This window comes from Larimichthys crocea, chromosome XIII (genome assembly GCF_000972845.2).
Source record: "Larimichthys crocea isolate SSNF chromosome XIII, L_crocea_2.0, whole genome shotgun sequence".
Taxonomy (NCBI): Eukaryota; Metazoa; Chordata; class Actinopteri; family Sciaenidae; genus Larimichthys; species Larimichthys crocea.
Genome location: NC_040023.1, coordinates 32,085,238 through 32,107,302, shown reverse-complemented (window position 1 = coordinate 32,107,302; position 22,065 = coordinate 32,085,238). Strand labels below are relative to the sequence as shown.

The window sequence follows — 22,065 nt, the reverse complement described above, 5'->3', positions numbered from 1 at the left end:
AAATACAGCACTTTTAATGCATTGCAGTGAACAAGGGTGGAAATAAACAACAGCACAACAGCACCAGCAACCCTCCTCTAATAACCCGAAACTTCACACCTAAGATACTCTGGTGAAAACCGTCCTTCGCAGTGCAACAGACTGAAACCACAGACGGGAAGTGGCCAGGGGTAGCTGTGCATCTCTCTGTTCTAAGTTCAAAAGGCAGAGCCGTTTCTTCGAACTGCAGCGCAGATAGTTCTTCTCATAATTATTAAGCCATGTGTTACAGCAGAAATCCAAAGTCAGCAGAAAAAGAGAAAGATGACTGTACAAAACAGAGCAGATGCACGAGTCATTAAAAATATATGCGAAGCCAAGAACAGAATGGAAAGCATCACAGCTCGAGGAGGGATACTTAACAAAATGGGGTTCATGGCTTTTGTTGTAATTTCTGTTCTAGTAAATTTCATGTAGCATTTAATTCTTTTCTTCCCCGCTTTCTGTGCGCTTACAGCTCCGTCGATACTTGTTTTCTTGACATGAACAAACGAGTTTTATGAAGGCTTAACTGTGGATGTTTAACATTTCTCTGAAGAACTAGTATGAGACCGCTGTCCAGAAATATGATGACATATGCTACACTTCTGTTTCGAGCGCAAGGCCAAAAGTTCAAAATAGGTCAGAAGTGGGTTAGCCACAATGAGAATGCAGCAACAGCAAGTACTGACTTTTTCAAGTTCATGTTCTGTATCTGACCGTTTCAACTTTGCATCTCACATCTTTCATAACATATTTCAAAACAACTCTTTGTGCAATGCATGCACAACACACATTAGACAAGATACAAGCCAGTTAAGCAACCCAACACACCTTTTTAAAATAGACTAAAGATTCTCAACATACCAACCAGTTACAGAGATCAGAGCATGGATCCAGCAGCAAAGCGGCAGTGGGAGCAGCTCAGACGAGTTTTGACAAACTGCGTGACGTGTTGTTAGTTGTGCAGGTAATTATGGGAAGGAATGAAGGAAAAGAATTGAGGTTGCTTCATGTCTCAGTTCAACCTTAGGCCTACTCCTTTAACAGTGTCAGGGTAAGGTCTGCTGCTGTATGCAACAGCCTGGTTAAACAAGGAGGCTGCTTTCTGTCCTACATGCCATGCCTGAAGTGAAGACCTACATACCTTTTTATCATCAACCATCAGTGCTTCTTTAAATACCCTGCAGGGCTATGCTCTGCTATTAGCTGACACCCCTTGCCTAGTTTCACACACACAATCAAAAAATATTCCTTCACTTAAAGTCCAATACAGAAGAAGCAGGGGCCTGTCCGATTCACTTATCAGTCATGATAAAGATAAAGATATAGTGTATGTACTGAAGGCAGGGCGTTTTGCAGCTGAACTACTGCGTAACTGCACCAATATCTGCACAGCTGGAGCTGCTGTTATACTGCATGCTGCAGAGGACTATATGGAGTGTGCTTAACAGTAATGATGCCGCTGTTTCTAAATTACCTGATGTACTCTTCCTGCAAAGTGTGCTGTATGCATTTTCAGCATTTATCAGTAACCTATTATCAGATGATGGTATTGGTCAGCCAGCTTGTGTACATCCCCGCATCCTCATTAAATACAGTCTGTGGCCCCTGTGTGTGTGTGAAAGTGTGTTATTTGATATGGATGTGTTGCCCTACTTATTGGGGCTCAGCAGCTCTGCCATGACTTTTAAATTCTAAATATATCTCTTACACCCGCAGGAGGAAGTGGGAATGGAATTTGATTGACAGTTTTTGTTAACTGTAATGAATTTATCTCGGGTTTAACAATTTATTTAAGATTTCTCACCTCAGTATCGAGTCAAGTCAAATTTATGTTCGTTGTCACGGTATGAAAAGTGTATGGTTGTAGAACAATGTATATTAATGATGACAATCTAGAATTTTATATCCTTAAAAACAACACAAACCAACGAAAAGGTAAAACTTTATTTTTCCTTCCTTCCTTCCTTTTTTTTGCATTTATGAGCACATACACATTTTAAGAGATAGTTTTCCACATTACAATATGTTATAAACTTTATTTTCATGGCTTATAAATGCTAAATGAGGGTGTTGAAATTAGATCTTTAAAGTAAGAATAAATATGTGTTCTGAGTTTGTCGGACCAAAGAAGAACGTGTTATTAACCACCCAGCCAAATTTGAATGATTAAAAATAAGATAAGTTTATGATATTAGGGGTCAAAATCAGGTAATAATAATAATAATAATAATAGTAATTACTTTATTTATATAAATCAAATCAAATTTTATTTGTATAGCCCAAAGTCACAAAGTACATTTGCCTCGAAGGGCTTTACAATCTGTACAGGGAGTGACACCCTCCTTAGACCCTCGGTTTGAGTGAGGAAAAACTTGCCCACAATATAGCACCCTTAAAAGTTTTACAAAGTGCTTTACAGAGCAGTAGACCCAACAAATTGACAGAATAGACATAAAAATAGAGTAAAGAAATAAATAAAATAAAATAAATAAATAGAAATAAAATAAATAAAAATAGATAAAAATAACTGGAACAACCAGAAGTGTCCCGCCAGAGGATCTAAGGCGACGAGTTGGCTCATAGGCGGTTAACATGTCTGCAATACACTTAGAGGCCTGACCCTTACGGGCTTTAAAAGTGATCAGTAAAACCTTAGAATCAATCCTAAAACATACAGGAAGCCAGTGGAGCGAAGCTAAAATTGATGAGATGTGATGTCGTCTGTTATTGCACAATCAATACTTCTTATGGTGGTTGCCCACAAATCTAAAAGCAGAAGTATAAAACCAGCTATCATAGAGAGACAGGAAGATATCGTGATATCGTTTGTAGTATTGTGTGTACGGCACACAGTTTAACAGAGTCTCTCCCGGAAGGCCTACATGGTGTTGCATTCTGTGGTTTAAACAAGGTGACAGATAAGCAGTAGTCTACAATGAACAATAGTCTGTCTGCTAGGGGTGCAGGGGTTATGCTTAGGGTGGCCTCAGCGTGTCATCGAGCCACCCTTTAGAACCCTTAAATTAACCTGATATGCTTCTTGTAGGTCAGTCAGTGAGTTTTCTGCCCTCCTTGTACCTTTCCAGCGTGAGACTGAAGGTGCTGTTTCTGATCATTTCTGTAAAATGAATGACATTCACACTGAGTTCGCACTATGACTGATCTGCCATAGAGGTGAGAAAACCAGCAGGGTTTGAACTAACCGCTTTTTTTTTTCTTAGTTTATTCTCGCACCACCAGTATTTCTGTCACCTCGTTTAAACCACAGAATGCAACACTTTGTAGGCCAGCCGTGGGAGAACTGTGTTAAACTGTGTGCCGTATACACAATACTACAAACAATATCACATCTCTCCTTCTCTCTAATGATAGCTGTTTTTTCCACTTCTGCTTCTGGATTTGTGGGCAACCGTCGTAAGAAGTATCGATCGTGCATAACCTGACCCTTACAGAAAGCGATGCAAGAAGATTTTTATGATGATTATGAAATGCAAGAAAAACAAAACAGACAAACGAATGCTGATCCCATGGCGGACGTCCAGAGTTGCTATTGTTGGTCAAGGTCACCATGTGGACATCTGGTAAAGGGATACTGCTGCTGTTCAAACTGGCACAAAAATAAGACGTTCCTGAGTCTGGGTGGTAAGTGGGCCGAGGTGGGTGATGTGTAACCTACAAATGATTCACCTGGAAGCTTCAGAATCTATTCATTGCTTCAGTCACACATAAAATGAACCAAGCCTTTGCTTGTTTTCAATTTTCATATGTAAAATTATTAATTGGTTTATTTTAAGTCATTTATAAACATCACTCATGCTCTGCCAACCTGTGATGAGCTTTTTAGTTGTTTGGATTCGATACCAAATTACCTGTAATAAAAAATATTGATAATGGAAACAAACATTGGTTGTAGGACCTTTTTGAGCACCGACCTGCTTTTTTTTTTTTTTACTTTACTTTTTATGGCCCAGATTATCTCAGCCCTTTAAAATGCCACTGCTGTGCCATGTGACCTCATATTAAGTGTGCCTTTGGGGGAGTTAACGGTGACATTTACAAAAGTTTTTTTGGCAGGGTTCACTCACATAAAATTGCTCACTATCATGTATTTTTTAACAGCTTTTGATAAGGACAATATTTTCTATGGGATGTTGAAGGTCTTTAGGAAATGACATTTTTGCTGACCTAAAAAAAAGGTGCTGTTTGTCCTATCAGCCTTTCACGTGCCATCACAGAAAAAGCTGAGTAAGCAAAGCGCTTCATAGCCTGAAACACTGGAAGATACATTATTTATTATTCACCTTTATATTCTGCAGCGGGGATGATTTAAAACCTTATACAGTCCTAAATCTTGATTCTTTACTCGGCACTGTAGCCTATAATTTCTATGACAGATTAAATAATGTGTCTTACATTGTCAGGACTTATATTTCCACATGGACCCCTTATTACGGAGTCATCAGTGCATTATTTAAAGCTGATTTCATATTGAAACATATGAGAAACGTGCTCCTACATGAGCACATGGAGAGTTTTCTGCTATCTCCTATTAGAGATTTCTGTATTTATGTCTGGTGCTCAGATGGGACGAGGCGATGCACCAATCAGAGTTTAGAAAGTTTGGACTCAAAATGTGATTGCAATCATTGTCAACTAATGAACTCAATTATGGACTTTGAGTAAAAAAACTCATGTTTTATCCCAAACTGAACTTGGCCCTCAAACTGACTGAGTAATAATCAATGAGACTGTCAAAAAATAAAACCGCTTTTTCTCCAAAATCCATTCAAAGTGTTTGAATTCTCTAATTACCTCTCGAAACAGTAGTCTTCATTGTCCCATTCCTGCACTGCATTCAAGCGGCCTTCAAACACACAAGGGGAACACACAGGATACAGTGCATGTATATAATTAATCGTACTGCTTGTGATATCCCCCTCCCTGTTTATTATATTATTAGGGGTTTAAAGAGTAATAGTGGAGCCAGCTCCTGCATGGTGTTGTGACACTGAACAGTTTTGTAGGAAAATGAATGCTTGTACGGCTTAACTAGAACAACAAGCTTAATAATATTTATGGGTACAGACTATACAACTATTTGGTTGTGTGTCTTAACTTCAATACACCACAAAAAAACATTGTAGTTTTGATTGTTGAGCCTGGAGCCACTACAGTAAAAGATAATGAGGATAGAACTCCTCAATTAAACGCTAACTTCTTTTTTCCAATGAGGCTTTTTTGCAGTCCATTCACCTTTTTTTTTACAATTTATTGTAAGAAATGAAATTTGAAGGAGAAATTACAGGTATTACAGCTAGTTATTTTTAGAAAAGTGTTGGTATGAGGTCTTCGGCATCTGACTTTTCATCCACAGTAAATGCTTCCAAATGTTAGCAAATGTTCCCCATGGCGATGATTAAAATTTCATTTCACCTGAATACAGAAGCCCAGTGGCTTTTCCGCTCTCATTCCTGTTACACCACTAAGTTATTAAGGAGGTGTATTTTCTACAACTATTGAGCAAATTTTACGCTCTAATCAGAAGAACAGCGACTTTCAAGTTTCACCGACCTCCAAGAATGAGAGTGTGACGCCTCTGTCTCATGGCGCCGGTCCAATTGGGGGCTCCTTTTATCTCGCCGATCATCCACTGTTTGACAAAAGCATCGATTCAACTCTCTTATGCTCCCCGTAATGAGATGCATTTTAAGTGCTATGCTTTTTGATCATTAAGACATTTTTTATCTCCATGATCCAAGCTACTGGTCTGAAGATCAGCAGCTTTTCAACATCTAGGCTTCCTGTCAGTTCGGTTTAGTATATTTATCATTCTCCTCTGTTGCTCTAATGAATAATAAAAAACGAAACTCTTTACAGGCTCTGAATTGACTAAAAGCATTTTGTATTCAAGACCTTGAATCGTAGCTGATTAATTGAAACAGGTTTTGTGTGAAAGGCAGAACTAAAAATATTGGTAATCAAGGATCTAATTGTACATTAAATAAAACGCAGACAAATAATGGAGGCCGGTTTTCAAATGAAGGCGACACAATAGACGGGCGAGGGCGGAGCACAGTTCAAAAAGCCCTGTAAACAATCAACAAACTGTGCATATTCATCGTTTTCAGGCTCATAACCAACGGCAAATGACGCAGGATCATTATTGCCTAGGAACCTCAAACATTAGCTGCTGTATGCGCTTTTGATCTCTGACCACTTTCTAAGCACATCCATACATTCGGCTTCGCATTGATATCAGCTTTGCTTTTACAACCACTTTGTGAGTTCCCAGCAACGGCAGATAAACGCCCACAACCGGAATTCGTTCTACCCTTGTGTGCCTTGGAATTGTTCCAAGTATAGAGGGAGAAGTTTGACACATTGACCCCGACCTTACAAATTCAGATTGGAAATGAATCTTGGTTTCTAAGTTCAGGAGACTCAAACAAAGCTGGGTGTCACAACATGTTCTTGGCCGAAATATTAATTGCACGTGTTGGCAATGAGAGTAAACTGCAGAGCACTCTGAAAGGGAATTACAGGAACGTTTCCATTTGGTACGCCTCTACAAAAAGAATTGATGTGATCATTAGAAAAGTGATTAGTTGGTATGGGCGGGGAGCCAGGGGCCGAAAATCTATTTCGCCTCCATGGCTTTCATACTGTCGTCTAGTTTTCTTACAGATTTCTGTCCTCTAACAGTTGTTCTTTGGACTCAGGTCACTTGTGATAAGACTGCTGTCCAAATGTGCAAAATTATCTTTTCAACATGGCAAACTTCTTTGTATGAATGTGTCACTGGGAATAAAATGAGTGCAGCTTTGTTGGAAGCGAAATCACTCTTCAAATAGCAATATGGTGGCTTAGCAGCCACTGAACTCTTCTGTCTGGATGGGAAATTATGTTGTTATTTTTTTTTTTCCTCCACCACAAATATAAGGAAGCTTATAGGTTCATGCTCTGGGTATTAACAGAGGGATTAGTGGAGGATGCTTCTGGGACGCTCAAGTCCATGAAGCACAGAGCCGCAATCACTTCATTGTTGAGATATCTACTTGATGCGACACAATTAACTACTTATTTCAAATGCACAGAGGGAAGATGGAAGCAGATTTGAGTGGCAATCATTCTTTATGCGTCGCGTCTAACCTGTTGTGGCTGTGCACAGCCCTGTGCGAGACATAGTCTCTTCTGTTCTGGACCAAAACAAATCTGCTGATAAGCCCGAGTCTCGCTGCTGCAAGATGTTGGACAGATAAACTGTGAAATTGTACAAATTAGTCGCATGAGCTATGGCAAGCCTTGCTCTTCCTGCTGTGTTCAACTAAATGAAAATAGTGCGGCTTGTGTAGAGTTGATTGCCAACAACATACTGTAATTGATAGAGCCCATTAGACCACAGATCAATGAAATGCAATGGAAGAAAACAAACTAAATATTTTACAGTCTACAGCGCGATTACTCAAGTACAACTCTGCTGTACTTGTACTTTACTTGGGTGATTCCATTTTATCATACTTATACGTCTACTACACAACAATCCAGTAAAAAACACACGATAGTTTTATAAATGGCAGTGCCAAAACCAGTGGGTTTAATAACCCTTTTGACTTCATAAAAGCAGTGTCTAGTTGGGCCCTTTGTCATATTTCTGATATCTATGTTCTGTTAGCAATGCCACTAAAGAGATTTTCCATCCAAACTTCTCAGAGAGTTTCAACATTTCAAGGCCCAGAGGCATAAAACTCTCCAATGTTTCAGGAAAAAAGCAAATATCAGAGAAAAGTTCACTTTTTTACCCCAGTTTTTCCCTCTCTCATAAATCTCATCATCCTTCAGGTCTAACCTGTGACTCTTTGGAGAGATTAGTAACAACTGGATTAAACTACCTAACTGTAAAGTAGTTCAAATTTGCTACACGTCGAGCAGCTGCAACGGTAAAATACCTCATACGCATTAATACTGCTTAACAATATATCTGTTATAGGAGCCAATGTTTCTGCAGGAACTACTCTTAAAATGATACTTATATATTTAACTGATAATAGTATTTTACGGTTGTGATATTGGCACTTTTTCTATGAGCCTAAGTGCTTCTGCCATCACTGGTGCGTCGTGTTTCTTTAGCACTGCAGCAGAACAGCATGTGACAAGTAAAATTAAAGGTTTAAAATTGTGCAGGGTGTTGCAGATGTTGCAGATTTTGTCACTTCCCCTTTCTCCTAAGTTCTAAGGAAGTTGAGTGTACGCGTTTTCATCATTTATGATAAACCAAGAAGGGGAAGCAAAGTAACGTCCACATATTGAATCACTAACCTCCTCTTTTTCTCCCCAGTACCTGCTCTTCAAAAGGCCGTTGGCGACATTCAGAGCAGCTTTTGTCTACGCTGCCCGTGTTTGCGCTCTCTAACAACAAAAGCACTCTGACACTTTGTTCATAAGAGCCATGTCAATTGAACTTCAAAGTGGCCTTTCCCGGTGAGCACAAAGCAGAAGGACCCGGTGATGGCCAGTTTATTTTTAAGCGTGATATCACACTACAGTACGGTGGCTCATATAAGGACTCAAGCAGGTTTTTCGAAGCCCAATTTCAATTAATATTATCAGTTTTTCAAAAATAATTAATACAAAAACAATTTGCTTTTTCTCACATATTTTATTCTTGGCGACTCCGTGGGACACTAAAACACTGCTTTTAAAATGCTCACTAATCTAATTCGTTTATAGTTAGCAGCTCCATTAAACATTACAGCCCAACCTCTCTATTTAGCCTCTGGGATACTTAACAGGAATCAGTGAGAGCAATAAACTATATCTATTTTGGTGAAATAATGTATTAATTTACAAAACTGTAAAAAAAAAAGAAGTCATCAATGCTTTTATGGAGTGTTTTGATAGCAAGAGAGGAACCTACATAATTCTGTTTCTGATATTTGAGGCCTGATACAGCATCGGCACAGCAATAAATCTTTCTACTTCTTGCTTGTATAATGTATGATTCTATTCCTGCTGCTTCAGTAACCACACAGACTGCTGCTCTGCAGGCTTTTCTCCGTACTTCAATGCTGTGCATCGGAGCCATGTCCTTATTCTGTTTTGTATGCTCCGCTCTGTCACAACTATCATCCTGTTGCATCAGTTTAAACTTCATTTCCAGTGTACCAAACTCTGAAAAGCAGTTGCTGCCATTAAACATCCGACGCCATTCAAACCACTTCTGCTGGGAAAATCCTCTTTTACACCTTTATACATTCATGTTATACAAACATACATGCAACGCCTGCCAGGAATATCCGCCTTTGTTTATTTTGTGCATTCAAAAGCAAGACATAATACATCAGAAAGAATGAATCCGCTGTGTTTACTGCCGCAGACGTCATCAGTTCCTCCTACAGTGCTATACTACTACTACTTAGCTACAAAAACAATGGTAAACAAGTTAAAATTAGACTTAAAACTTGTGCAAGTCAATGTGTTTTCGTCATAGTCACAGGATTGATAATTTGGGATACGGTTAGGAAATGATTGTGTTCTGATGTGATTTATCTTTCCACCCTGACCTCCTCCCTATGCAGTCACTGTATAATAACATGACCTCACTTACTCATTTTCTGCTGTCATACATAATTACTACAGCTGCTGGAGGGCTTTGTCACATCAATATGAGCAAATTTGCTGAGGAAAATGAAATGCCGTCATTCTTCCTGGGTGGACAGTCTACTTTTCCTCTGAGTTGTACTTCTCACTGATCACACTAAAGTCACGTACTCTGTGTTCAAGGAGGCTTAATCAGCCTGCGGGAGGATGTAATCTATATAAAATATATGAACAAAATTGAAATATATGGTGGAATTTTATATTCACTTTCAACTACTTTTACACCAGCAGACTAAATAAATAAATAAGGAAAGTAGCCGGGGTGCACTGGGGAATAAAATATACAGAAAATATAACTGAACATTTATATTTTCACTCAACAGTAAGTGAGTAGGGTGCTTCAGTATTTCTAAAATCATGGTTATGGTTATGCTCCACCTCTTCCTTCCTTACACTGATAATAATTCTTGCAGCTTGCAGTTAAAGTTATTAACTAAATGAAGAAATGTTCAATGATCCAGCCTTGCTTTATATCACACATTCAGTCCTGTGTATAAGATTTTCCTTTGGCAGTGGAGACAACTTTAATAGGCTAATGTGAAAAATAATATTCTGGCTCTGATTTCATTTTAGATGATAAGAAAAAGTAAAATATGGAATGTGAAAATGTAAAATGGGACCCCGTCTCCCTTTCTCTTTTGATTTGCTCCTCTGTCTCTAGCCAAGAGGGTGAACTGTCTCTGACTAATTACTGAAACAGGGTTGTCCTGCAGTGATGAAATATCACCAAGTGTTACAGTAAAGTTTGTGCTCAAACAGCATCTTAGAAAATCCCTTATGTCATTCCATAAAACCAGCTGTCACAGTGGAACACACCAGCTTGCACAACACACCGCAGTCGTCTAAATTTATGTGCTGAATACAAATTTAAGACGGGAACATGTGAAACCGAAACTCAAACGTATTCTCTTTGTGGTTCAAAAGGGTTGGAAGGAGTTGAAAGAAGGTTTTTAAATAAGATCAATAGCAGGGTTAAGAAGTGACTGACACGATAAAGGGAACAAATATCTAATGAGGAACCGTGTCAGACAAAATATCCAAAACATACACATGAGACTCAAGTGTTTAAGGACTAAGCTCAAGTGAAAGCGCCTCAAAGTGATTTACATACATTAGGCAACATCAAAAGGACTCTTTCTACACCTCTGAGTCAGTATTATTTCAAAACCTCTTTCCACTCGCTTTGTGAAATTAACAGCTACTACGTGCACTTACACCAATCTCACCAGTTCAACCGAAAGTTGACCTTAATGTAATAATAAACGGCAAAGTTAGAAAAGGACACTGGTCTCTGACTTAATTTTTTCCGCCATGATGTTCAACAGAGTGACGTGGGACGTCTCAACAGTCCTCTCTGAATAAACCCCACGACATATCTTTTTATTATTGTGTATATGGCTTTCCAAACAACGGGCCTCTGTTTGGATAACCATATGGCTGGCCCTGCTGCCCTCACATGTTGTGAAGGGAGGGACTGCTCTGACAGCAGGTCGTCTCTTTTGTGTCAAATGCCTATTCTCTCCTTCTCATAATAAAGAGGCGTCCATGTAGAAGCAGTGGGCACGGATAACTAAATGTGATCTAATAACCTACGATCACACAGGGTTGCGCGGACCTGCAGCACTATTCATATTGCAAAAAAAGGCCAGCTGTTACCAGGGTAACTATGTTTGCTGAGCGTGGGAGATAAATTGCAACAGTATCACCTTTATAATAATTTGCGTTGGATGTTTAGATTATCATGTAAATAGGGGGAAGTGCCGGGCGACAGCAGGTAGGAGCTGAAGGCTGGTGAATAGAGGAGATCAAATAAAACAGTTGAGCAATCACCACATGTGGGTGGTGCCAAGAAACTGCACAGTGGAATAAGGTAACATTTGAGACAGTTTCTCTTGGTGAACATCAAAATAGAGAGCTGGGAGGAAGTGTTGCTCAAATTTGTGCTACTTCTTTGGTTTCGTCACATTCCTTCGGAGGTTGGTACAAAACAGACTTCCCCCTGCTTTGTCACTGGACTATAAGAGTTGTTGAGCTCAGTCACACGGATCATTTTTGTGTGGTGCAGCTCGGCACATAAAGGGTAAGATACTAGCTTTTTACTTTTTCCATCGCCGGTTCCTTAAAATACACTTTCTCTTTGTGTGTGCTTTTTAGATTCCACTTTTTTATTTTGCATTCACTCTGTAAAAAGATGAATTAGATACAGACATTACATTGTTTTGATGACAAAAGCGTGTAGAGTAGCTGTGCCAGCCAAAGCTTTGAGACACTCATTTCCCAGGCTGTAGTTAAGTCATTATGTTTATGAGGGTCATCATTTTCACAGCATGTCCAGTATTTGTGCATGTACTGAAAACAGTGGCTGCGAGTTAATGATAAAAGCATCATTGTACTGTATTTACGACACGGAGAAGACAATAACACAGCATTACGGTTTGTGTACAAACCCATGTGCTGGACCGAAATGCTGGCTCCTCATTAAGAGATAATTCAGCTCCACAATAAACTCTGAAGTATGGATATAGAAAGAAATTAAGAGGGGAAAGAGAGGAGGAAAAAAGAAACTAGAGTTTATCTCTGGTTTCTTTTTGTTGTCTTCCAGCGTGTAGGCTAGAATTGAATGTATAAAAAGTATAGCAGTGCATTCTTAAGTGTCAAATGGACACTAGGTCGAAATACTGTGGTGTGCAGTGTGGTAATCTCTTTCCATTCTCTCTTATCAGCAGAGCTCAAAGCCCTTGAGGGAACGACGAGCGTTGGTTTATCGTTGGGGACAGGAAAACCACGCTGTCTCACTGGGTTTGTTCCAGGCCGCTGACCCAATAAGAATCCTTCGTCTCGTGTGGTTTAGACGGCCTGACAGATCAAACCTCCTTGCGCCGCAGTGTATTCATTCCCTCCAGAGTCAAGGACATAATGTGACACGTCTCCGTCTCTGACTGACTGATTTACAACCGAGGCCACCATGCAGCGATGCCACACTGGGCTGTGTCTGTCTGTCTACATCATTACCTTTGTCCTGGGATTCCCAGCCAATGTCCTCGCCTTCTACACTTTCTGCAAGAAAGTGCGGCAGAAGCCCAGGCCGATTGACATCCTGCTCCTAAACCTGACCATCTCTGACCTCCTCTTTCTGATCTTCCTGCCCTTCAAGATGCAGGAAGCGATGGACGACATGCTCTGGAAAATGCCCTATGTCCTCTGCCCACTGTCTGGCTTCGTCTTCTACATGACCATCTACAACAGCACCTTCTTCCTCACTGCGGTCAGCGTTGAGCGCTACCTGGGTGTGGCTTTCCCCATCCAGCACACCCTAAAGCGCAGGCCTATATATGCTGTCGCCGCCAGTATCTTCTTCTGGATTTTCTCCATCCTGAACCTGAGTATTGTGTACATCGTGCCTTTAATCAGCCCTGATCACTCCCATCAGAATCCCTCCTCGCACCAGAATGTCTCAGCCACCCCTGCCCCTGTTGAACAAAGGAAGGTGTGTTATGAGAATTTCACCGAGGCTCAGCTGAACGTCCTCCTGCCCGTGCGTCTGGAGCTCTGTATTGTACTTTTCTGCATCCCTTTCCTCATTTGCTGTTTCTGCTACATCAACTTCATCAAGATCCTGTCCAAGCTGAAGCACATTGACAACCGCCGGCGCAACCGAGCCATTGGCATGGCTTTAGGAACACTGCTGGTGTTCGCTTTATGTTTCGGCCCCTATAACGTCTCGCACATTGTCGGTTTTATTCAATGGAAAAGTCCTAACTGGAGAGACAAGGCCCTGCTCTGCAGCACCTTTAATGCTTGTCTAGACCCTATTATTTTCTACCTGTCGTCCTCTGCTGTGAGGGGGACTGTGGGTAGTATGTTGAAAGGGGCTAAGACTCGCCTAAATAGGTTCATATCCTGGCCTGCGTTCTGCTCCATGGGAGGAGGAAATAGTGAGTCTTCAAAAGAGAGAGGAAGCAGTACCAATACTATCTGAGCTGACTGAAAGGAAGCTGCGAGCAACCCGCTCCAATGATTCATTTCTCTATCAGCAATCAGGAAATGAATATTTATGTTTTTACATGCAGGAAAAAGTTTCACTAAACACAGAGAAGCACTTCTCTGATGGACTTCCTATTCAGAAATGAGTCGAGATAGGAAAATCCCTGTCCCTGCTTTGAACTGCCACATGCAAATGAAAAATATTTATTACACAACAGCAAGACTTTACAAGAGCTCCGCTATTGCAGTTGCAGGTTTTTGTGGACTGCTGCTGAGACGGAGACACCAACAAAATAAATATCCAAGCAACAGCTTCGGACGTCATCTCTAAGCAATAAGAGATAAAGCTTTCCTACCCGCTTTAACCATGAGCAGGATATGCCGTCTGTTTGTAGCAACGTGCCCATTGTTGTCACATATTGTGGAAAAAGAAAAAAATAATAACGAGAGAACTGCGAAGTGCGAGATGTGAAAGAAGGTTCGAGTGTGTATAAAATGACTTTGTATTCTTTGCTTCTCATGAGTATATGACCATTCTCACGCAGACTTTTGTTAACAGCACTTTTTATTCATGTTATTTGACTGGAAGCAGATGTTGTATATGTCATGTGACATACACCTATTGGCCATTTCATTAGGTATATGATGCAATACAACAACCCTGCCATGAATTGACACTTTTATGAACTTTACAATTTGTCAGTTGTTGTTGACACTGTCAGAAAGGTCATAAATTTACTTTATAACTGAGGTTGTAGTGGGTGGTGATTGTAAAATTATTAAAACATTATGGCCGTCTCATGTGTGTAAACACGGTGGCCATAATATCCGAAACACCTTTCAACACAATGCAGTCCGACACAGCAAACTACAACCTGAGTAATGATAAAGATAATGATATATTGTTGAATTATTAATTTAAAATGCCTATTTATATCAGATCTGTTTGATTTGATCACATTAGATCGTACAAGTGTACCTAATGAAGTGGCCCGTGAGTGTATGTGGTACTAAAGTAGCATGTATATAGTAAGAGTGGCAGGGATTGTAATTACATAACACAGAACAATATTTTCATATGCAACTCATATAAACGTATTTTACAGAATTCATGACTAATGTATTATTTTGTACAGGCTGCGGATTGTTTGTGTGCGTGCGTGAGCATACGTGAAAAGAGGAAGGAAGGAAACTGACCACGACACACTGTTTTCATAAACAAACGTTAATGTCATTATTGACAGCGAGGCACAAGGTGCGTTTGTGTGCGTGAGAGAGATAAGGATAAGGAGTGACGAACGTTAACCTGTCATGCAAATACAAAACAGAATTTAGTTTATCACGATATCTTATATAATGACTTTCATAAAAATGGTTTAAAATTAAAAAAAATGAGGATTATGTGTGAGCAATAGCAAAGCTATTGAGCAGGAAAAAGCCTTTTTTGACATCACTAATCTGGTTATATTATATATTCCTCATCTTGCTCTAAATTTAATGGTCATTATTGCTGGCATTTGGCAGTCTTGGCAGTGTGGGCGGGCATAAATTTTAAAATGAACTTCCTCCGACACGTGAATCAAGATCTCACTCCACACGCCGCACACATAAACAATGGCATCACACAAGCAAAAAAAGGCTGGCATCGACCGTAATCCTGTTTTGTGAGGATTAGGCCTTCCCTGGTGGTTGAGCTGATCACTGTATCTGTTTGACAAGGTGGATCATGCATGAAGTATTCGTTCTGACACACAGACTTGAGTGAATGACTAAGATGTGCGGACTACCAGCCACACTGACACAATGAGCAAATCCAAAAAAGCACGCTACAGCGATAGAGTTACAGAGAGAGACGGCTGATGTGCAGAAAGAAATTGGCATTGCATCAATGTTTAGAGGGTGTAAAAGTACGTTAAAGCCAAGAAGAATATAGAGCAGGAGGTTTAAATATTGCAGAATGTTTCAAATATCAAATGTTAAATGAGAACGCGTCCTCATCTTTCAGCAATGACTCCTGATTTGTGTGATGTTGTTTGTCAAAGGTTGGTCTTCTGAGATGAGCGGGTCTCTTTTTTTGTTTTCTCTCTCTCTCGCTCTCGTATTTCATTTTGTGTTTCCTGGAAGACAATAATTGGTTGTTGCGTCAGTGTTGACTTTTTCCTAACAATGTGTGATAGGTTACAAGGATAAGGCAATAAGAAAAACAGCCTTGCGCATATGTGTGTGTACATGATGTGTTTGCCAAAGGCAGAGGAGAATATTGTACTCACGTGGCCGACATCATTTTCCCCGCAGGTAGAAATGTTTGACTGCTGTGGAGTGCAAGATCACATGGATCAAATATATATATATATATTTTTAACAACTTCCTGTAATTCTTGCTAAGAGGCTCGCTCACTCACCTTCCAATGAAAACACGACTGTCATCGCAGAGAGGAAACACATCTTGAGAATATTCAAGTATCCAATCAGCTCGTTAGGGGAAGTGTCTGCAAAATAGAGCAAAAAAAAGAAAAAAAGAAAAAGAAGAAGCAAACACTGATTAGCACTGACTTATCATGTTATTGAGCACGACAGGAATTAAATCAGGAAGGTTGAACTGGCTTTGGTTGATGGACATTCGGCCTCCTCCCTGGGAGGAGAGGTGTTTAAACATTGATTGGGAAAATCATTAATTTGTTCAAGTATGCAGTATTGCAGGCAAGCTGTTGCCTTGGAATGATCAATGTCTGACCCACATTAACAGTCAAGTAGGGCAAACACTGAACAAGCGACTTGTGGTTGGTGAGGTTGTGGTGTCCCTGAACTCTGTGTCGCTGTTGAAAGAAGTTGCGTATAGACATGCGATGTGAAAGAAAGAAGTTTGGGTTGTCCAGAGTTCAAAAAGTGAAAATCCTGTTGATGCCCCTCCAAAGTTTCGATATATATAAAAATGTCCTCGTTGAATCATTGGTGAAGTGTTGTGCAACTGTGCTAGGAAGTATTTGATTGATAAGTCTGTGCCCATAAAAACTTAAAGCTATTAATAATAGAAGAAATGCCAGCGTGTAATTTCATGTAATGTGCTCATTGTTTTTCAGCGTTCTTGCCTGCAATGCCACTATTTTAGTTTATCACCATCATACATTTCCCTCAGGCGTTGGAGGAGGCCATAGCAAGACCTAGAAGGAGAATAATTATTGAATTTACATTTGTCAGGAGGCCAAAAACACAACTCCAAATGATTGCTCGTGTAGCTCCGTAACTGCTGGGATGTGTAAATTAGCAACTCTGGCTCGCGAATTTTGCTATTTAAGGTGATAATGTCAGTGTGATTGCAGGTTTAGCGAAAAAATTAACTTCCAAGGAGCATATCTGCAGGCTGACACTTTGTAGGAACCTGACGATGCAGTTAAAATCAGTCAGAGAGGTATTTGGTGCAGTGTTTTTATTCCTACAAATTGCAATGACGTGTTCTACATTTATTACAGCAGTGACTTATACCTCTGACAGGCCTCTTCTTCAAAGCGAACACGGGTATCTAGAGTAATTTGTCATACCAGACTGACAGAAGAAAAAACATGATTTCCCTGAAGCAAAGTTAAATAATTAAAACATTTTTATTTTGAGGAACATTTAGGATATCATTAAAAGAAAACTTCCAAATGGAAATTTAAACTGGTGAAAAATACATATTCCATAACCAGTGACTTTAATGCTTCTAAGACAAATTTGTACCGTATAAAATTATCATATTTTAAAAATGAATTGATTCTCTGTATTTATTTACCCCAAGTGAAGGAAGCAGTCAGAGCCGTGCTCATGGCAGGGTGGTCCTGGACCCCACATGTGTAAGTAACTCCCGCGTCCAAAGACTGTTTCAGCGGGAGGAAAAACACACTGAAGAGGTAAGCTTCCTGGCTGTGGTTGTCAATCACCTGGAAACACTTTGGCTGACTCACTGTTAAGTTCACCAACCAATCTAAAGACAGCAGGGCTCCGTCAGTCCAGTGCTCAGAGAGGTTACCGTGAGAGGTGGCTGCAGGAAGGGTGCAATTGGTGACTGACGGGCGATCGATATTGGTTGCAGTGCTCTGGTGGGTCCAGGTGAGGGTTAGCTCTCTGGGGTGAAATCCCCCGGTGAGACAGAGGAGAGCCCACTGACCGGCGTGTGGATCCGGGGGAATCTGGAGGTAAATTTGGGGAGCAGAAGGTGGTGCTAGTGGTGGAAAAAATGAATCAGAAACAAAAATAACACATCAGATGAGATAATTTAGACTGGTAAATTGGGTCATGGCAGCGGCAAATTATAAAAGACAGCAATGAAAATAGGACAGCAGCACGAAAGGAGCAAATGTGGTGGTGTTAATCACATCACAGCCATTTATGTAAAAACAAGGACGAATGAAGAAGAAATATGTTGATGAAAAGTAAAAGAAAATCTGTTTTGCTACTCTTAATTATCTTTTCTCCTGGTGCTTTTCTCCTGTTAGTAATATACATAATTACCATTTGCACTGTGAAACAAATATTACAAAATGTTTTGCTTCAACAAATAAAAAAGCCAGTATTATAAAGTGAATTGTAAAAAAAAAACAATTAAAATGGTATAAAATTTGAATAAAACCTTTAAGAATAAAAACATGCAATATCACTTGTTTTTTGGTGGAGGCAACTTTGCATCCAGAGCAAATAATAAAAAAAAAGAAGCTTTTCTTCCGCATGAAGGATTTCCACATAATAATTTGACCATCCCTCCCTGCCTTGTTTTCTGGTGAGTTTCAATTCCCTGGGCAAGATCGATACAAGGCACTGCGCATGGTACCGGGGTGATTATTTCTAGATCTGTCATGAAACTGTTCAGGCAAAAAGATGAACTCTGAGGGAATTTCACGACTTGAATTTTTATAGATTGATCCCGGCCCTTTCTTTTATGGTGATGCATGGTCCACACCGGCGCTCGTATCGAGCTTAATGCTGTGAATCTGGTGCACAAAAGATACATAATGAGACATAATTACCAGCAACATAACCCAAGCATGAATTTCTGAAACAAGCAATTTGTCTCTCACCTAAGATGACCAGCTCGGTGCCGTTGCCCCACTCTGGGTCTTTCTGCAGGACGTTCACCTCGCAGTAATACCACCCAGAATCCTGTGGTGCTACCTCAGCGATCACCAGGGAGGAGGTTTGATTTTTCATCAGAATGTTCTGCCTGGATGAGTTTCGGATGAGCTGCTTTTCCGACTTCATTTTGAACCACTGAACCCCATACTTGAGGGATTCAACTTTGAAATGACAGGACAGGGTTGCTGTTTCACCCCGCATCACACTGAGCGAGGGTGGGTACTGTCTAACTCTCAGTCCCTCTGGGGTCGCTGTCAGGGCTAAAGACAGAGCCATTAATACAATGTGTCATACAAGGAACTTTTAAAAAGTGCAGAGCAGACCTGCAGGTCAACTACAAATACTTTTGTATATTATGCAGTTGGGAACAAGGCTTTCCAGACAAAGGCAACCAGAAACGAAAAGAACCAGAAAAAACTAAATTCATAGCCAATTGGGTATAATTTTATATCCGCCAAACCATTCACTTCACTCAATGTGATAAACCTCGCCAAACACAAAATGCTGTTTTTAAAAAGACTGTGAAAACACTAATACAGATGCACTCGAGTACAAAAGATTTCAAAAGCTTTGGACTATCTGTTTGATTGCAGTGTGATGAAGTGATCATTTTTAGTGTGATGATGAAATACTGCAGATAAGATAAGCAAAGCACTAATTTGCTCACAAACAGGACCGCAGATGACAAAGAAGACCAGCAAACACAGAAATAACAGTCCAAAAACAGGACGCATCTGTCTACCGTCTGCTTTTGTACCGATTAGCAGCATGTCGTGTCTACATTGCACGACATATATGAAAATATATTGTTTCTTTCAAAAAATGATGTATCTGACAAGCTCAACAGAGACGGTTAAACGCTAGTAAATGAACCTGTGTGACAGTTTAGACAAAAGCCGACGCATTTTCTAACACGGCTGACTCGTATTCAGACTGACCTGGTACTTGGCCTGCAAACAAAAGAAGCAAACACAGCTGAGGCAGTTTTGCCATGCTGCTGCTGTTGTTCCCCACTCCAAGCTTGAGTGGTGAAATAATTTCTCAGGCACTCTTAAATCTGAAACTTGCTGTGCTTTAAAATGTGATGGTGTCAGCTTCTTTGTGTGTGTGTGTGTGTGTTGTTGTAACAATGGTTAGAGGTGATGGTTCATTAATAGGTCATTCTTCAACAGAAACCTGAATCTCGGAGACTGTCAGGGTGAAAAAAAAAAACTACACATGTCAGTGTCTTGGCAAACAAATAGGCACTCTGTCTGCATGCTGACAGAAACCACAGTGCAACAGTAAGCAAGTGCTGCTGCCGTTACTCTACAGTTTGTTCTACAGGAGTGCAGAGACTCTTTAAATCATCAAAACTGTTTGACTTATAAGATTTGTACTAAAGGGATGTTTTCGCAAAAAGCCTTTAGGCCACTGAAAGTTTGTATTTCTAGTCAGTTAACTAAGAAACAGCTGATTATGATGATAAAACATTTAAGTAAACACACAAATCTAAAAAATCAGGTTCAGCTTGGGGGAAATGTCGGCTTTAACTTCGCTCTAAACTTTCTGTAAGTACATTTTGATTGCAGGTACTTAAAGGAGCTTTTTTCTTTTCTTTTTGTTTCTTTCAGAGGAACAAGAATAATCGAAAATTGTTCCAAATAAAAAGGCATTGCTTGGAAAATGAGCTAAAAATGTCAGAGACCTTCGTGAAATAATCATTACGTTACAATGACCTTTGCTTTCCGGTTTCATATTGTCTTTTAAAATGACAAAAGTTCTTCTTTTTTTGGTCACAGTATTAGTAAAGGTCAGTGTCACCCTTTTCAATTCCTACATGTCTGGTGAATAAGAACCTTATGCACTCATCGAATAACACATTAAAGTACTTGCATGGGTTTATGTAGTGTTATTGAATCCTTGAATAACCTTACTTCACATTTTCTTCTTTCTTTTTTATTTAAACTTAAAATATCCCAAACAAACTCTCACGATTTAGTGGTTAATGTGTTATTTCGCACAATTAGAAGCAACTAAATAAATTCATATTTCCTGAACAGATTTAAACAAAGGGTATACCAAAATTAATTAGCTGCCAAAACCCATTATCATTTTGTTTGACAATAAATGACTAAACATGTGAAGCTGTGTTGTAGCCGAGGATGAATAGATACAGATGTTTGTCAATGACAAGAGGAGGACAAGTGGAGCATTTCCACCTCTAATTTCTAACAATAACCCAGTTATAAATTCATCACAATTAACCCTGACAAACTGGTTGAAAATGACCGATTTTCATATTAATGATTAGTAATGACTACAAATCATTATCACCCGCTAATTCAAATCATTTGTTGGCGACAGCCATTTATTCTGAGAGTGTTTCATCATTCAGACATTTTAATAATAATAATAATAATCATAATATAAAAAAAAAAACAACCTCTGAGACAAACCTGCAAACACAACAAAAGCGGAGGGTCTTTACTCAGCAGGAAGCAAAAAGCAAGCTGATGCAACTCGCCTGACCTCGCATCCTATTCCAACCGCAGAGGCCGACAGAGGAGAGCGAGAGAGAGAGAGAGCGAGAGAGAGGCAGAGAGCGAGAGAGGAGAGACAGAGAGGAGAGAGAGGAGAGAGAGAGAGCGAGAGAGAGAGAGAGAGAGACCGGCTTCAAACAACAAACCACACACAGTGAGTTCTGTTAAAAACAAAACTGATTTTTATTTTTTTGTCTCCCTCCACTTGATATGATTTTTAACTCCACTTCATGGATTTTGAAAAAAAAAAAAAAAAAAAAAAAAATCTGAAATAAAAGTCAAAGTAGACAAGTTCAGCAACTAAACGAATAAAAAAAAAAAAGAAAAAAGAAGAAGTACAATCATCGCTTCGCTGCGCCGAGCATCTGTCAGAGTGAGAGACAAACGTTTTGTTCCTTTTGTGCTCTTTTCTGTCTCGTGTGTTTACATTGATTTGATTTTGAGATTTGTAACAATTGCCTGTAATTCAGGTTTGCGTTATGAATGAAGCAAACGTGCCTGCCCGGGACTGTGCAGCTCAGGGAACACACACACACACACGCACACACACACACACACACACACACACACACGTGTGCACACGTACTGCCAGATGCTAAAATGTGAAGCCCGTTGAATTACTCATGCTCACTGTGGAGCTAAATACACACACACACACACACACACCCCTGCACATGCACATACACAAAAATGCACACACTCACATACACCATTTGTACCCGCATGTAGAGTGGGCACACCTGGAGTACCGAGGGGTGGGAGGGCAGAACAA

General features: G+C 39.9%; 2 protein-coding genes across 3 annotated transcripts; one reads left to right on the top strand and one right to left on the bottom strand.

The window, feature by feature from the left end:
• Positions 1-11,610: 11,610 nt before the first annotated feature.
• Positions 11,611-14,773, top strand: LOC104933420 (free fatty acid receptor 2). Of its 2 annotated transcripts, none has more exons than XM_010748863.3 (2): positions 11,611-11,761; positions 12,408-14,773. In XM_010748863.3, the coding sequence occupies exon 2, from the start codon at positions 12,647-12,649 to the stop codon at positions 13,658-13,660; it is 1,014 nt and encodes a 337-aa protein (XP_010747165.3). In that variant the 5' UTR covers positions 11,611-11,761; positions 12,408-12,646; the 3' UTR covers positions 13,661-14,773. The 2 variants fall into 2 exon arrangements, with proteins under 2 accessions (XP_010747165.3, XP_010747166.3); XM_010748864.3 differs by having other exon boundaries at positions 11,626-11,761; positions 12,405-14,773.
• On the bottom strand, positions 14,050-21,342 carry LOC109143104 (uncharacterized). The gene is made up of 5 exons (XM_019279220.2): positions 18,717-21,342; positions 17,435-17,863; positions 16,068-16,154; positions 15,936-15,977; positions 14,050-15,782 (listed from the first exon to the last, which is right to left on the bottom strand). The coding sequence occupies exons 1-4, from the start codon at positions 19,045-19,047 to the stop codon at positions 15,946-15,948; spliced, it is 879 nt and encodes a 292-aa protein (XP_019134765.1). The 5' UTR covers positions 19,048-21,342; the 3' UTR covers positions 14,050-15,782; positions 15,936-15,945.
• Positions 21,343-22,065: the final 723 nt, after the last annotated feature.